Raw genomic sequence first — 18532 nt, forward strand, 5'->3', positions numbered from 1 at the left:
CATAATGAAGATTTTACTCACCAGAGAAACAACTAATGTGAACAGCCAGGCATAAATAAAAAAATAGTCACCCCCAATTTTAATAATGTAAAGCAGAAGTGAAGACACAGGCAATAAAATACACTGAGTCACAAGAAATTTCTTAATTGCATCTTTCATAAAAAAGTCCAAAGTCTGAAAAAAGAAAACATTGCCATGAGAAACTGAGAAACTGGTTTTCCTTTTTAAATAAATAGTAAGTGAATAAAAAGAATGTATTATTAGAGCAATTTAAAAAATTAACATGCAGTGGGACTGTATTATATGATGGTAGGTAGATTGGAAAATAAGTAAATGCTTGTATTTTATAGTTTGAAATAAATTCGTTTAAAAGTATTGCTTAAAAAAAAAAGCATTAGTGCTCAAAGAGTTTATAGCAAGACTTTAAACCATGATCTTTACCATATCTGTAGTTCCTTCTTTCTCAATCAATTCATGTTCTGAAGTAGCAAATTATTACCAGCCCAGAAGCAAAGAAAATCTTCACATTAAAAAAAAAAATTATATTCTCTGTTTTACCTGATGATTGAAACCATGCTTTTCTTCTATCACAAATGTATTATAAAGACTCCATGGCAAACCAGTTAATGCACTGAAAAGTGTAGCCAGCAGCAGAAACACCAAGGAGTGAATGATCTAAACACAAGAAGAAAAGAAGATGACAGTTTTTATGATGTAACATAATTCACTCGTCAGATTAACTACTGGGGAACAACTCAATAAGGATTTCCTGAATACTTATCCTAAATAAGGAATGTGCTTGATCCCATGGGTGACAGAAGGTCTGCCAGTATCCCTGCCTTCAGAAAAAGTTTACTTGCAAGGAAAAGAGTAAAAAATGAATAAAACAATCCTCTTTATTACACAGGCCTTGTATGAAAGTTATCTTAGGTCACACAGATAAAGCAGTTAAAAGAATTCAGAAAAGAGACAGCAGAACTTGGTGAATTCAAGGAAGGCTTAAGAGGTGATGAGACTTGGGATGCCACTTTGGAGAAAGCGAAATTACTGAGATAGGAAAGAAGAGGAAATGAAGAATTTCAAGAAATTTTCAAAAGTTTGGAGAGAAAAGAGCACCCAAAATGTGGAAGACAATAAAATGACACACCTGGTTGGGACCAGGAAAAGAAAATAGGGACTCCAAAAAGTTGAATCAAGCCAGATGGGGTAGGGTACACTCAATTTTTCATAAAAAGCCAAAAATTTGATAGAGAAAATTATCTTCAAGAATTACTTTAACTGCCCCGGGCACGACGGCCTCCTCCCTGGGCATCGGCCTTGGACTCAGCCTCGGCCTTTGAGGGCTGGGGACCTGGGGTTCGTGCTTGGCACCTCCGGGCAGCACAGGCATCGGAGCTCCCAGAACTTCGCCGCCAGATGTGGAGGACTCATACCCTCAGGATCACCACGACGGGAGGAGCAATGGAACCCTGTGAATCCCCCACCTCTCCTCGGCCGGGCAACACCTCTGCAACCCCGCGCTGCCCTACTTTCCGCCACCGTACCAGCAGCTGGGATACTCACAGTCGGCCGACCCCCTACTCGCATCTGGGAAAAGCCGCTGCCATCAACCCACTGCATCAGCCGGCGCCCACCAGCAGTCAGCAGCAGAGATGGCCAGGCCACCAGGGCCAGGAGGGGCCAGCCTGCCCTTGCACCATGGCCGCCCCGCTGGCCTGCTCCCCCAACTTGCAGGGCTGGACTGGAGTTCGGTGAGCTCCGGTAGGAACGCCTACCGCCGCTCAGACCTGCTGCTGCCCCATGCGCACTCCCTGGAGGCTGCGGGCCTGGCGGACAACCTGGGGCTCCATGACATGGCTTACCCGTTGGACGAGGTGCAGAATGTCTGCGATCAGCACCCGCTTCTGCACGATCAGACTAATTCGAAAAGGTCCCGTCACGATGACCAAGAACCCCCTGAACCTTCCCTGCAAGAAGGACCCGGTGGGAGCCGTGATGAACCCAAGCGAGGTCTTCTGCCCGGTCCCTGGAAGACTGTCTCTCCTCAGCTCCACTTCTAAATATAAAGTGACGGTGGCTGAAGTCCAGAGGTGACTGTTAACGCCTGAATGCTTGAATGACTCCCTCTTGGGTGGGGTTCTCAGAAAAACTAAATCCAAAAACAGAGGCCTCTTGTTTGCAGGAGAAGCTGGATAAGATAGGATTGAATCTTCCAGCAGGAAGACTCAAAGCTCCGCATGTGACACTCCTGACTTCCACTTCCTCGTGGAAGGCGAAGTGGTTCACTCGGCCGGTGACTTTGCTAATGTCTGTGAAGCTGAGTTTCCTAGCAAACTGGTGGCCGAGTATTTAACCAGACTTCATCTTAGAGGATGGAATGAGATTGCAAATAGGAAGAATATGCTTCTGGCTGTACAGCAAGTGTGCAAGGAGTTCACGGACCTCCTTCATCAAGACCGGACCCCCAACCAGAACAACAGGCCCATCCGGGTCTTGGAGGCGAACATCCAGTATGCTTGTCTCATTTCAGCCTGATTACCCTCAGCTTCGGCAGCCAGGCCATCTGCACTGCTCTGTCTGCAGTACAGAACTACATCAAAGAAGCCCTGATTATGATAGACAAGTCCTATATGAGCCCTGGAGACCAGAGACCAGAGGATTCTAACAAGGCTCTGGAGAAAATGGAGAAGCGACGCAAGTGGCAGTGAGTGAACAGAGGGCAGGAGAGTTGGGAAAGGAAAGGACTAGAAGATTGATCCTTCTCTACTCCGGACAGTCTGTGGAGCCCTTGCACCTGGGGAAGAAGAGGTTACCACCTACCTGATCTATGCCTAGGTCAGGGCCATTCTGATTTTCTCTCCTGGACTCTTTGATTTCTCAAGCATTGAAGTCTCTCACTCTGGACATTAGATCCCAAGGTGACAGGTGCTGGGTTTGGCTTTTGTTACATATTAAGCATTTATACTTTGGAACCCCAATCACCCTTTCCCTCAAAGTTGTACTACAAGTTTTAAAATCAGTGAACTGCCGGGGGCTCCCAAGAAACCCTACACTTGGCTGTTGTAATGTCAAATTGATGTGACATTAACAGATTGACAGCTTTTTTTTTTCCAGTGTTAAGATGTAATGGCTGGTTTTTGCATCCACTAAATATCTTTAAAAATGAAAATTTATCTAGGTTCTTTGGTGATCACATCCTCCGGTGGGAGGCGGAGGTTCTGTGTGCTTAGCAACTGGTTAACGGGTGGTTTTTGGCATACTTTATACCTCAAGTTCAAAGGGGGCCTTCTGGTTTTAGAAAACTTGTAGAAACAAAGCCTGCTGATTTCATTTTTCTAACTTTGAAAGTTAACTCTTTAAATGGGAAAATCTTGGAAATGGACCTCTTCCTATAAGGTACTAAAGCTTTGTTTGCATATTTATTTCAGATGTTGATTTTTTTTTTTTTTTTTTTTTTAGTAAACTTGAAAAGGGTATGCATGAAGCCTGACAGAGCTGCCTGTCACCCCAAGTCCCTGTGGAGCTCTGTTTTTTTTTTTTTTAATTGGTAATCTTTTTTTGGTACCGGAGATTGAACTCGGGACCTTGCGCTTGCAAGGCAGGCGCCGGAACCACTGAGCTAAACCCCTGGGTGTGGAGCTCTATTTTTGAGAAACAGTCTGTTGTGTGTACAGGTTTTATTTAAGCATAATTTAATGGGGTCTGTAAATACTGGTATACTTCGTATGACTTTTTGACAAATGGGATTAGACTTTAATATTAACTTTTAATGGTGATGGGATAATCTATACCATCTTTAGAGTTTATTTATATGTACACAGGGTCTTAAGAATTGAGAAGATACCAGGATTCGCTCTTGGTTTGGAAGATTCTATTTAATGGGAGCTCTCAGAAAGCAATAATTTCCCATCTCATTGCTGAGGACTCAACCCTGAGATTCGAGTGTGGGGAGAGTTTGTGTGGGTGAGGTGTAGACGTGGAACTGAACTCTATTCCTGTAAATGTGCCTCAAATAATTGCTGTGTATGGTACTTATATAATAAAAGTATTCTTGGTAGAATTAAAAAAAAAAAGAATTAGGCAAGGTGGTGAATATCTAAAATCCCAGCTACTTGAGATCCTGCTGCAGGAGGATCAGAAGTTCAGAGGCAGCCTGGGTAACTTGGCAGGACCATCTCAAAATAAATAATGAAAAGGCCTAGGATTCAAACTTTATACCTCAAAAAATTTTAATATCATTTCCTTTAAATGGGCCATTAAGTGATCAAAGGCCAAGAATTGTCTAGTCTCTTTTCCCTGGGACAGTGAAAGAACAGGCCTATTACTAGGAGGGAGATGGGGGCGGGGACAAAGAGCAATGAAGCAGGCTTTTCTCCTGTCCCCTTATCCCACCCTGCCACCACTCCTCTCACCTCACAGTGTAAAACTGAATGCTCTGAAGGTGAAGGTGATATACCACACGCTGCCAAGGTATACTTGATTTGGTAGCAAACAAATGGCCAACATAAGTTTCTAACCACAGGAGGAAAAGAGGGGAAAAGAAAAGGACATTTGTTAGGCTACAGTATGCAGCATGGTTTCTTCCAGCATTTGTTCTCAAACAGGAAATAAGAACAAATTTTAAAAATAGACTCCACGACCTTCCTTGAAACTAGTGAATAAGAATCACTTGTTTTGTTTGCTTTTTGCAGTGCTGAGGAACCCTGGGATTTGTGAATGCTAGATAAGTGCTCTCCGCTAAGACACATCCCCAGCCCTAAGCGGTATTTGAATACCTGCTTTTCTCACTTTACAATATATCGTGAACAACTTTTTATAACAATATATATCTACATCTTCATTGTTAATAGCTCTAGAGTATTCCACTGTATAAAGGCACACAGGTTATTTCCATTAAAGCATTCATTATAATGCTATATCAAACTCCTTTATAAATACATTCCATGTATTCATTCTCCATAAAGTTATAGAAGTGCTTAATGTCAAAGGATATGAATTTTTAAAAGGTATCTGTACTGCCAAGTTGTCCTCAAGAAAAACTACTAGTTTTTATTTGTCAGCAGCGTAAGATTATCTCCCTATCACTCACCAATTCTATCCCATCACTTTTTTCCCTTTCTGATGTGATACCTCAAAAACAGACAAACATATAAACAAAAACCACACAAAAAACTCTAGTATTTCATTGTTGTTTTAAAATATATTTCTATTGGTAGCATGGGCCTTTAATTCTAGCACTTGGGAAGCTGAGACAGAAAGATCAGGAGTTTGAGGCCAGCCTGGGCTACATAGCAAATTCATAGCTAGCCTGAACCACACAGTAAGGTCTTGTCTCAGAAAACCTAAAATAAAACATGTATCTATATCTATCTATCTAACTATATGTATATATATATTTCTTTATTAGAATAGACTTATAATTTTGTGTACTTAATGACTATATGAATTTCTGCCTTTGTATTTTTCCACTTTGTCCATCTTTTTACTGAAGTATTCAACTTTTTCTAGAACATTATTTCTATAAAAAATTCTTTCTATATTAAATTAACTTTTAATTTTATTTAGCAATTTCCCTTGGTCTATAATACGCCTTTTAAATTTGTTGGGTTTTTTTTTTTTTTGAGACAGGGTCTTGTTATATAGTCCAGGGTAGCTTTGAACTCACTATGTAGCCCAGGCTGGCCTTGAACTCCCAGTGATCCTCCGGCCTCAGCCTCATGAGTGCTGGGATAACAGGCATGCACCACCACACCCAGTCTGCTAATGCCAGTTTTAACAAATTTTATCTTCATGGTTTCTACCTTGGCATCTACTTTGGCATTAAGCTAATTATATCAAAAATGTATTGCTTTTTGGGACCAAGGATTTAGACCCGAGTTTGATCCCAGGTATGAAAAAAAAAAAAAAAAAAATATATATATATATATATATGTGTGTATGTATTGCTTTTTGTGGTTTTTTTTTTTTTTTTGGTACCAGGGATTGAACTTGGGTCCTTGTGCTTGCGAGGCAGGCAGCGGAACCACTGAGCTAAATCCCCAGCCCTATGTATTGTTTTTTGTATTAGTACATTCAAGGTTTGTTTGTATTTAAATATTCAAGTCACCTGAGATTTTTTTCTTGTAGAAATTCATTTTTACTCAGTTGTCCTAAGAAAATTTACAGTTTACATTTTTATCACTGATCTGTCACCTTTATCATAAGCCAAGATCTTATATATATTTAGGCCTGTTTCTTGTATCAACGCACACTTTAAGCTTTATGATACATTTTAACATCTGACAGTAAAAAATTTCACTTATTACTTATTCAGAATTCTTCTGACCATTCCTTTATCTTTATTCTTTCAGATTCTATAAAACATCTCATCTTGTGCCCCTTACAAGTTAGTCTATTCTTTTTTAAAGTTCATAAATCTATTTTTTAATAATGCATTATATAATTCTGATAAAGCATTAGTCTCAAGTTTAGCACTCTGCCAAAGAACCTACCATTTTCTCCTTTAGAGAATCTAGTTGCCCATTTAGTGTTTTAAAACATCCACCATTCTCTCAAATTTATTAACATATGCCAAAATTTCAAGTTCCTTCTGTACACTATTATGAAAATCATCTATGTTTAGAGACTTGAATTAATTTAAAACAATTTTTTTTCAGTACCAGGGATCAAACCCAGGACCTCGTGCTCGCCAGGCAGGTGCAGCGTCACTGAGCTACATCCCTGGCTGCACAGTTTAAAACAATTTGATTCCTTCTTTTTTTTCTGGTACCAGGGATTGAACTCAGGACCTTGCACTTGCCAGGCAGGTAGGGCACCACTGAACTACATCCCCAGCCCTTTGATTCCTTCTTAGTAACTCACTTTTCTTATACGTAAGTCCTGCTTTAAAATGGTAATTCTATCAACAAATCATTTTACTTGTTTAAAAAAAATGAACAATGAGTCTGCCTTTTTCTTCAATCAACAAACTTATTCCTTTCTAAGATTTTAAGTGCTTTTTAAACTCTTTTGCCTGAATCACTAAAATGGCATCTTTAAAAATTATCTGCCTACAATCAATCACTTTCCTTCCAATCCAACCTACATACACTCCACATTACTTTAAAATTCCACCTGTCTACTGAAAAACTTAAATGGCTCTCTAATACAAGACTTCAAATTCATGACATTTTTAAGTATTTTCATAATCTGGCCCCAAATGCTCCTTTCTACTCCCCTCTCTATGACCCTTCTTCTTTCTTCTTTTTTTTTTTTTTTTCTATATGACCCTTCTACTCCTAACAAGCAACCATGAGCTAGAATTTCCAAAGGTGACTGAATTAAGGAAAGGACAATATTTCAGCTGAAAAAAAGGAATTATGGCAGGAGAGTCACCCTGGGAGAACACAGAATGTACAATTCCAGCACCTTTTCTCAGAAAGTTTCTAAACCAACCCAGAAAGGAGAAAATATCGTAGGAACAAGGTCTACTGGGCAGTGAAGAGAAAGGGTTTTAACCCATTGCTTCTCAAAAAGGTAACAAGATTTGGGCTCTAACATCAAGGCTGGTCAACATCAAGGCTCTGGGCTCTAAATCAAGGCTTGGTCAACATCAAGGCTCTGAGAAACAAAACATTAAAAAGTCTTGCAACCTGAGGAGGGACTCCGAACTACATATCCTGAATAATGGCATGATCTATCCTATGTCTGATACAAACCTAATATATTCATGATGTGTCAACAAAACTCATCAGCATTCTGAGTCACTGAATCAATTACTTGCTAAGAATGGCAGAGCTATATCCCACTGTCCAAAAATAAAGACACTGATGATGAGACCCCTTATTGGTAGTTTGGAAAAGCAGAAAGTTCTGCCAAACAACATACTGCCTATGCCCACTATAAGCTGAGGTCCACCTACTTTTCTTTTTTTAAACATAGAAAAATGGTTTCAGATTATACAAGAAGTACATTCTCATCGCTAAATTTTCTCAAAATAATCAAAATTAAAATTGCCAAATTTCCCCAAGAGAAAATAACTTTTGGCATTTTGGTATATGCTATTCCAGACTTCTTATAGTTGTAGAATATGTGAACAAAGATAAATATATAAGGGTGCACATTTTATGATTAAGAAAAACCATCTTAATTTAAATGTTCATCATTAGGACACGAGTTATATAAAAAAATCTACATGAATGTTCACATATACTTTGTTTTGAGATAGGGTCTTACCCAGGGTGGCTTTAAACTAGCCATTTTCCTCCCTGAGGCTTCCAAGTGCTAGGATTATAGGTTTGTGGCATTGTGCACCCCTCACACATACTTTTGTTATCTTGCCTTATAACCTGACTTTTTTTAATTCAATAAGCTGAATGAAACAACAGCCCAAAGTCAGGCATGGTGGTGCACACCTGTGATCCCAGCACTTGGGAGGCTGACGCAGGAGGATGGCCAAGAGTTCAAGGCCAGCCTGGGCTATATAGTGAGACTCCGTCAGGCCTATAATAGCATTCTGAGATTATAGGAGGATTACAAATTCAGCCCCAGCCTGGGCAACTTAGCAACTTGGCAGGATCTTGTCTCAAAATAAAAAATAAAGGGCCAGGGATTTAGCTCAGTGGTTCCACCGCTTGCCTCGCAAGCTAAGGACCCGAGTTTGATCCCCGGTACCAAAAAAACTTTAAAATTTTTAAAAATTTTTAAAATAAATAAAAAGGGCTGAGGGTGTAGCTCAGTGTGAAGGGCATGGGTTGAATACTCCATACCACAAAAATAAAACAAAACAAAGTGAGAACTACCAGGACCATGCACCTACTGAAGAAACAAAGGGCTATATAAATGACATGAAAAGATTTCTAAAACTTTGCTAAATGCAAAAATCATGACTTAGAACCCTATATAAAATGATTCCATTAAGATAAGGAATACTTTTTATAGGCATATGTATGTAGGTTATGTTTATTCAGTCAATAAAATATACAATGCTGACTCTGTGATGGGCATTGTTCTAGGCATTTCTAGCAGTGAAGAAAATATATGATGTCTCTATTTCCTTAAAGCTTACATTTTTGTCAGGGAGAAAGATTACAAAGTAAGCAAATAAACAACTTATTTGCAGATAGTTGAGCCTTTATTAAAAAAAAAATAATGTGATGTGCCTCACTAAAGTGATAGCCAGATGTTATTTGAGATAGTCAGTCAGGGAAGGCCTCTCTAAGGAAATGATATCTAAGATGAGAATTCAACAAGCAGCTAGCCATGATATACAAGAAACCACCATAAATCATTTCTGAAACAAGGCAGAGAAAATATAAGTAAACTGCCACACCACATATGCAAGTCAGACTGTAGAGTCTGTGCAGATAGATTGCATAGAAAAAGGGTTCTTACAAGTCTTGCTGGTTTAGAAAAGGGCATACAGAAAGGGACACAAATGAGCTGAGTTAAAGCCGAGAAAGAAGGTAACAGACTTGGAAATTTCCAAGAGAAAGTCAGAGAGCGATGCTGTAGTATTCATTATAGATGAGAAGCCTCAGATTTTACATTTTGCCCAGTTACTGGAGATCCTGGAAGAATAGATGGTCAACTTAAGTAGCTCAGTGGAGATTCTGGGAGGTCAGCTATCTGTCTTTGTTTGAAGTATTGCTAGATGTGTGTGTGACACAGAAGCATCTATTTAGTGTGTATTCAACAAAGTTTATGCTTTCCTTTTCATTGCTTTGCTCCTAAAAGCAGCTACCTAACCAAAGGTTATATTTCCCAGCTCCCTTACATCTGGACAAGACCAAATAACTGATCAATGAAATGTTAAGGCAAAGGGCTGGTACCACTTTGGAGCTAGAGAAGGTAAGAGAGTATACTCTTTCCACTGTTTCTGGGGCACTAGATGACAAGTCCATATGAAAAGAAACTGAGGGGCTGGAGATGTAGCTCAGTGGCGCCGTGCCTGCCTGGTAAGCACAAGGTCCTAAATTCGATCCCCAGTACCAAAAAAAAAAAAAAGACTGAGCCCCTGGCCTACCACATGGAACAAAGTCAACTGCTAACTGAAAATACTCATACCAGACTATTATGTGATTAAGAAATCAACTGTTGTGATGTCACTGAAACTCTGGGACTATAGTAACTAGCACTATTCTAATACAGGCACAGATTAGGACTGTGCAGAGAATAGGAGCCAAAAAGATAACTTTAGTATAAAGCTTGCCAAAAAAAAGGACAAATATATGGTATTGAATCACATACCTCATATTCTGGTCCAAAGCCAACATAACCACAGAACCGTCCAGAAAGTCTCCAGAGGTAAGGGATTCCACCAAAGAGAAGAATAAACTATAAAACAAAGCACAGTATGGTCACAGTTGAACAGTACTAGAAACCACTGAGATATTAAATTTAGTTTATCAAGACATTTTTACCTGTATATTATATTTGAGTGAATTGTACAGTATGTGATTTATATCTTAATAAAAGCTATTTTTTTAAAAAAAGAGAATCTTACTTGTTAAAAGTAAATAAATTGATCTTATAGAAAAGAGTAGAGAATAGAACAGTGGTCACTAGAGACTGGGAGGGGCTGGTGGGAGGAATTAAGAGAAATAGGTTAAATAATGAGTATCTAAATAGTGTTAGGGGGAATTAGTTGTGTTCTATAGCAAAGTAGGATAAATATAGTATACAACAATTTATGATACAGTTAAAAATAATTGTGAGAGTCCAAAGGTTCCTAACATATAAATGATAAATGTTAGCTGAGTATGGTGGTGCAAACCTGTAATCCCAGCTACTTGAGATGCTGAGGCAAGAGCTTTGCAAGTTTGAGGCCAACTTGGGCAACTTAGCAAGACTGTCTCAAAATGAAAAATGGTGTGGTGGTGGTAGTGCAGCGCTTTTGCACGTGTGTAAGTGGTCAAACCCTTCCTTAACAGTGAGGCACCCAGGGTGCCTCGGCATCACAGGGGATTGTAAAGGGCTGATCAATTGCCACTGAACACAATCAAAACAAAACAGGAAGATGGCAGCAAATCCTTCAGGGCAAGGCTTTAAAAAAAAAACCAGAGCTGTAATCTTGGCAGAACTGGATAAAGAAAAGAAAATTACTGAAGCAGAGCTAATCAACAAATCATCCTGGAGCTAGCATTGGACGCTCTAGACCTTCTCTTAATAAGTACTTCATGGCCTGGGGCTGTAGTTCAGTGGCACTGTGCCTGCCTGGCAAGCGCCAGGTCTGAGTTCAATTCCTGGTACCCCTCCCCACAAAATAAACAAAAATAAGGACGTCATGCTGAGCAGCAGCATATTGCAGCCCAATAAAAGGCAGCTTTGCAACACGTTCATGCACATTCATCTGGATCTTCATAATTCAATTCTGTATTTGGGAATCTTAACTTTTCCCATTTTACCTCGCCTTGACCCAGAATGAAGAAGATGTCTGTGGTGAAATTGACTTTGTAATTTCAAATGCCAAAGCTACTCTTATTCACTGCTGCACCAACTGTGACTTACAGAATTCTGATGAACTAACATTCTTTGCTTCTTTCAGAAAAAGGAATATGTAAGTGAAACCAAAAAGAAGGGGAACCAGTATGATGATGAGAGCTTTGGAAGCTTTATTTGGAAGCTTTATCATTCAAGGAATTGGTTATGGTGCCCATAAATATAATTTGTTTGTAATGCCATTTGCTTTTTGGGGGTTTTTTTAAGACAAGGCCTTGCTATGCAGTTCAGCCTGGCCTTGAACTCAAGGCAGTCCTCCTGACTCAGCCTCCCAAATGTGATTATTGGGATGCACCACCACACCCAGCTGCCATTTGATTTTTAACTCTAAATTGGATAGTCACATAAAATGAGCCTCTAGACCCCACAAGTTGTACTGAGTGGTCCACATCCACAATTTCAAAAACTTGAAATTTATATTACTTAACTTTAAAATTATGTTTTTAAAAAATGTTAACCAATAGGCTTAAATAAGAAATTCATATTTACAGTTTATGGAACTGATGTGATATATCTTTTGAGTCAAGTCAGAATATCATTTACATATCTTCCCAAAAGAATTAAAAGCATCATACCACAGCAATATATGCACACCCATGTTTATAGTGGCCCAGTCTGTAATAGCTAAATCTTGGAAACAGCCCAAATGCCCATCAACTGATGAATGGATAAAGAAGAGTTGAGGTTTTTTCTATAATAGAAGACTACCCTGCCATAAAGAAGGATAAGCTTGAGACATCTCTAGCTAATGGATGCACCTTGAGACCATACTATTAAGTAAAATAAATTGGACACATGTTTAAATACTGCATTGTTTCTTTGGTGTGAGAAACCAAAAGTGAAAATAAGGACCAAAATGTGTAATAGATACTGGGAAATGAGAAGAAAATGGTCAAATAAGAAGAACAAAGGAGAGGGGAAGGAAAGAAGAGACAAGGAAAAAAAGAGAATAAAAGGAAAATATGGCTTTTGTAAATAAGGAGAGGAAGAGTGATCAAGGGGAGAGGAGGGGAATGAGAAAAAAAGAAGAATCAAGATATATCAGGGCTGGGGATTTAGCTCAGTGGTGCTGCTGGCTGCCTCACAAGGTCTTAAGTTTGATCCCTGGTACCAAAAAAAAAAGATATTATCATGTACAGGTACAAATTCCCTATGATGAATGTTATCATTACATATATCTAAAATGTACCAATAAATGTTTTGCTAAAAAAATCATCCAGAAATATTCTTTGTGAATTCCTAGTTATAATTTTCAGTTAAAAAAAAACCTCAAGATAAAACTAAATTACTAACCAGTTTTTAATCTTTTATAAACAAATAGCACTACAAATGATGTAACTAAATGCTATTAAAAACAATGATAAGAAAAAAAACAATGATAAGAAAAAATGAAAAAGTTGGATGTGATAACACATGCCTGGAATCCCAGCCCTTGGGAGAGTCTCCATGAGTTTGCCTGGGCTACATAGTGAGTTCAAAGCCAGTCTTAACTATACAGTGAGACCTTATCTCAAAAAACAAATTAAACAAAACAAAAATCCAAATGAAAATGAAAAGGGCTAGTGATATATAGCTCAGTGGTGGGTTCAATCCCCCATACTACACTTAAAAAAAAGAGACTGAGAAAGGAAAAAAAAAAAAGAATTGCTCAATGTTTGAGGAGATGGAAATTCTAATTATTCTAATTTGGTCATTAGACATTGTATACACACATAAAATAATTATGCTATATAAATATGTAAAATATTATATGCCATTTAAAAATTTTAAAAAATAGGAGGAGAAATGGGTAGAGATTAGTTAGCAAGTATAAAATTGAAGTTAGAATAAGTTCTGGTGTTCTTTTGGAGTTAATAATAATGTATATTTCAAAATAGCTAGAGTTTGATCCCTGGTACCCCACCCCCCAAATAGCTAGAATAAAAATTTTTTAATGCCCTTATCACAAAAAAGATAAATGTTTGGGCTGGGGATTTAGCTCAGTGGTTTCACTGCCTGCTACACAAGCGCAAGGACCCAAGTTCGATGCCTGGTACCAAAAAAAAAAAAAGATAAATGTTTATAGTGATGGATATGCTAATTATACTGATTTGGTCATTACATAATGTATACATATATTAAAAATGTTATACCCCACATATACATACAATATTATGTGTCAACCATAAATAAAATGTTTAAAGTAAATAAATAAAAATTTTTTGCCAAGAAAGCACATTAAAAGCTTTATGAATCAGGAACTAAGTTTAAACAACATAGCCCAAATCCCACAGCTAATGAAAGAAAGAGATAGAATTTGAACCAGACTATGTGGCCCTCTAAGCCTCTTTTCCATGAAAGTAAATGGTCCTTTTCAGTTAGGATAAAGTATTAGGTTTTTTTATTCTTGCTTTCTTTTCTTTCTTCTTTCTTTTTAAAGACAGGGTCTCACTATGTTGCCCGAGATGGTCTCAAATCCATGGGCTCAGGTGTAGTGGTGCACCCCTGCAATCCCAGCACTCTAGAGGCTGAGGCAGGAGGATCACTGGGAGTTCGAGGCCAGCCTAGACTGCATGGTGAGTTCAAGGCCAGCCCAAACTACACAGCGAGACCTTGTGTCAAAAAAAAAGAAGAATCAAATCCATGGGCTCTAATGATCCTGTCTCAGCTTCCCAATTGCTAATGTATAGGTGTGCACCACCACGCCCAGCTGAAGTATTAGTACTGATATAGAAGTGGAGAGTCAGGTCCACTCACCAAATTGTGTAGCAGAATGAAATATCTGTGCCTTCGCCAGTTAGACAAAAGTGAATCCTGAGGTAGGAGTCAGGGTTTCATATGAGGAGGCCCTTTCCTCAGCACCACCCCTTATCTTGGGCAGCTAGAGTGAACACAGACATTCACCAAATCACCAGAACATAAGAAAAACAGAAGGAGCTCAGAATGTGAAAAGAAAGAACACTTAAAAACCTCTATTTCCAAACTGGGTGCCATGATGCATACCCATAATCCCAACACTCTGGAAGGCTAAAGAGGAGGATCATAACTTCAAGCCCAGCCTGAGCAAGTTAGTGAGACCATGTCTGAAAATAAAAAATAAAAGGAAAAAATAAAAAGAGAATGGAAGGAAAAAATGCAAGCAAAGCTTGTGTAAATGAGGAGGGGAAGAAGGGCTGAAGAAAGAGGAGAATGGGAAAAAAATAATTTTTTAAAAAACAGCAATAAATAATAAAAAAGTACTAGAGATACAGCTCAGTGTGAAGGACCCAGGTTCAATCCCCAGAACTGCAAAAGGAAAGAAAAGAAAAGAAATTTTATTTCCAAGTAACCTACTTCCAAAGGAAATACCAAGTTTGTGGGACTTATTTTGTCAAGAGAAATCATTTTATTTTTTCTCAAGGTAGGACCTAGGAAAACAATGATCAATCACACTCCATGGTTAGAAGCACTAAATTTCTACTGGTTCAGAAATGATCACTCATGGCTTGAGGGTTTGCTTTTTGTTGTGTTGTGTTGGGGAGCAAACTCAGAGCCTTGAATATGCTGAGGACATGTTCTACCACTGACCTACACCTCTACCCCTGGTTTGAGCATTTGGACATTATCATATCTCATGGGTAGCCTTAGAATCTTCTTTCCATCTTTCCATCTTTGAATAACAGTGTCTTATGTATTTTAAGGACTGTACATAAATGACATCATACTGTATGCATTATCCCACAACTTGATTTCTGAACTTTATTTTTTTAGATCCTTCCATGATGATCTTTATTTGGTATTAATAGCTTATTCTCTAAAGTGTTTATACTAAATTACCTTCACCAGCAGTACCTAAGTGTTCCTGTTTCTCCTCAACCTCATCCCATACTTTACACTGTCTATCTTTTAGATTTTTACCAGTACTTTGGACTGGTTTAATAGGAATGTGTTAGGGCTGGGGCTTTAGCTCAGTGGTTCTGCTACCTGCCTCAAAAGCACAAGGACCCAAGTTCGATCCCTGGTACCAAAAAAATAATAATAATAATAGGAATGTGTTAGAAATGTTAAGTCTCAGGCACTGATCCAGAACTACCGAGTCAGACACTGCAAGTAGGGCCAAGTAGTCTCCAGGAGAATCTGATGGACGTCAACATTTAAAAATCATTGTTTAAATAAATTGCTTTTCTAAAAGCTTCATTAACTCTATATCTACTTTAATACAATGAACTCAATCAGGATGTAAGTAAACCTTGTTCCCAAAAGATATGCTTTGGCACCACTATCTGGCCTATGCTCCAGCTATTGAGCTAATTGATCTGAGATGGCATTTCTTTCATCCTAGTCCCAATACTAATAAATAATGTAGAATTAAGGATTTATAATGCTTTTGGTGAAAGGCTAAAAGTCCAGCTTTTAAATAAATACAAAGGGTACTCTTAATATTTCAACTCTGAATGACTGGTGAATGAATTTAGAACTTGCTATTTCAAACCTTGTTTATGGGGCTGGAGCATTGCTCACTGCAGTGCTCTTGCCTAGCATGTGCAAGGTTGGGGGTTCAATCCTCAGCACCAAAATTAAATCAAACCATGTTTTGTTTACTTCGGGGACTCAAAAACAAGGCATGGTGAACTATAAACTTTCTGTATGCTGATAATCCCACTGAGCACACTCTTGGGGATGTCTTAGGACAAGAATTAGTAAGTCAAACAAAAGCAATTCTGTGCTTTTAAATATATTACTTCACTGTAGTCTTGAAAAGCAGGTATGATGGGGAGTATAATCATCTCTATTTTATAGAGGAGACAGCTAAAACTCAGAGAGATTAAAGTAACTCATTCAAAGAAACTGGTATTAAGTAGTACTTGGTGTGTGCTGAGTCCTATACTAAGTGCTTCATTTACATTATCTTACCTACTTAGTCCTTTCCATAAATCATACAAGGTATGGCTTAATGTCTACCCAGTTTTTCATTTCATTTTCTTTTTTTCAGTATTGAAGATTGAATCCAAAGCCTCACTCATGATAAGCAAATACTCTACCACTGAACTATATCCTCAGCCCATTTTTATTTTGAGACAGTGTCTCAATAAGTTACCCAGGCTGGCCTCAAACGTGCAGTTCTCTGAACCAAGCTATTGAACAAATGGACTTAATAGATGTTTACAGAGTGTTCCACCCCCACAAAATCAGAATACACATTCTTTTCAGCTGCACACGGGTCATTCTCCAAAATAGATCACATGCTAGCTCATAGGGCAAATCTAAGTAAATGTAAAAGAACTGAAGTTATCCCCTGTATATTATCAGACCATAGTGCAATAAAATTGGAGATCAATAACATAAGAAACCCCAAAACACCCACAAACACATGGAAATTGAATAACACCCTCCTGAACAGCTAATGGGTCACAGAGGAAATTAAAAAAGAGATTAGACAGTTTCTACAAGTAAATGATAATGCCAGTACAACACCATTCCTGTTCAATATTGTTCTGGAAACATTAGCCATAGCAATTAGAAAAGAGAAAGAAATAAAAGGAATAAAGATAGGAAAGGAAGAAGTGAAACTGTCATTATTTGCTGATGATATGATACTTTACATAGAAGACCCAAAATACTCTGCCCAAAGACTTCTAGACTTAATTGACAGAATCTGTAGAGTAGCTGGATACAAAGTCAACACTCAAAAATCAATAGCCTTCTTATATCCAAATAGCAGACCCATTGAGAGAGAAATTCGGGAAATAATTCCTTTTACAATAGCATCTAAAAAAATGAAATATCTAGGAATCAACCTAACAAAGGAAGCAAAAGACCTCTACACTGAAAACTACAGCACTCTGAAGAAGGAGATCGAAGAGGATATAAGAAAATGGAAAGATATCCCTTGTTCCTAGGTAGGAAGAATCAATATAGTGAAAATGGCCATACTTCCAAAACTACTATATAGATTTAATGCAATACCGACTGAAATTCCAACAATATACTTCACATAACTAGAGAAAACAATCCAAAAATTCATTTGGAAGCAAAAGAAACCTAGAATAGCAAAAGCAATTCTAGGCAACAGAGACATGGCTGGGGGTATCACAATCCTCAACTTGAAACTATACTACAAAGCTACTGTGATAAAAACAGCATGGTACTGGCAAAGAAACAGACCCAAAGATCAGTGGAATCGATTAGAAGATGCAGAAACAACTCCAGACATACTCAGCCACCTCATCTTTGACAAAGGAGCCAACCACCCTCATTGGAGGAAAGATAGCCTGTTCAATAAATGGTGTTGGAAAAACTGGATTTCAACCTGCCAAAGATTAAAACTAGACCCATACCTATCACCGTGCACTAAACTAAGATCAAAGTGGATTAAAGAGCTAAATATCAAGACAGAAACACTAAACTTGCTAGACGATAAGTTAGGTAGAACTCTCAATGACACTGGCATAGGAAAAGACTTTATGAACAAATCTTCAGTAGCATGGGAGCTAAAACAAAGAATCAACAACTGGGATCTCATCGTATTAAAAAGCTTCTGCACTGCAAGAGAAACTACCAACAGAGCTAAGAGACAACCTACAATATGGGAAGAAATTTTTAGCAGCTGGACCTCAGACAAAGGTCAACTATCTAGAATATATAAAGAATTGAAAAAAATCAGACCCCCCAAATTCAAAGACCCAATTCAAAAATGGGCATCCGAAATGAACAGACATTTCTCAGACAAAGAAGTCAAAACAGCAAATAAATATATGAAAAAATGTTCAACATCACTGGTCATTTGAGAGATGCAGATGAAAACAACACTGAGATTCCACCTCACCCCACAAAGAATGGCTGCTATCAAGAAATCAACCAATAACAAATGCTGGCAGGGGTGTGGAGAGAAAAGAACCCTTTTCCATCGTTGGTGGGAGTGCAGACTGGAGATACCTCAAAGAACTAGGACTAGAGGTCCAATCTGACCCAGCTATTCCCCTACTGGGTATCTTCCCCAAAGAATTAAAAGAACTGTACCACAGCAACATATGTGCACCTATGTTTATAGCAGCACAGTTTGTAATAGCTATAACAGCTATCTGGAAACAGCCCA

General features: G+C 38.3%; 1 protein-coding gene across 8 annotated transcripts in view; it reads right to left on the reverse strand.

Annotated features, from left to right (window-relative positions):
* Zmpste24 (zinc metallopeptidase STE24) overlaps positions 1–18532 on the reverse strand; it is a 53761-nt gene that overhangs the window by 24615 nt on the left and 10614 nt on the right. For 2 of the 8 annotated variants that reach the window (XM_087215221.1, XM_087215220.1), the window contains exons 3-7: positions 10228–10314; positions 4413–4512; positions 1863–1967; positions 559–675; positions 22–174 (exon numbers count right to left, since the gene is read on the reverse strand). In XM_087215221.1, coding sequence (XP_087071347.1) covers positions 22–174; positions 559–675; positions 1863–1967; positions 4413–4512; positions 10228–10253 — 501 coding nt within the window. In that variant the 5' untranslated portion in view covers positions 10254–10314. The remainder of the gene's footprint in view (positions 1–21; positions 175–558; positions 676–1862; positions 1968–4412; positions 4513–10227; positions 10315–18532) is intronic. The other 6 variants (XM_021263408.2, XM_021263406.2, XM_087215223.1 and 3 more) reach the window with 4 other exon arrangements.

The sequence above is a fragment of the Heterocephalus glaber genome, unplaced genomic scaffold (assembly GCF_053883595.1).
Source record: "Heterocephalus glaber isolate CG9 unplaced genomic scaffold, H.glaber_assembly_v1.0 deba00001452, whole genome shotgun sequence".
NCBI classification, from domain to species: domain Eukaryota; kingdom Metazoa; phylum Chordata; class Mammalia; order Rodentia; family Bathyergidae; genus Heterocephalus; species Heterocephalus glaber.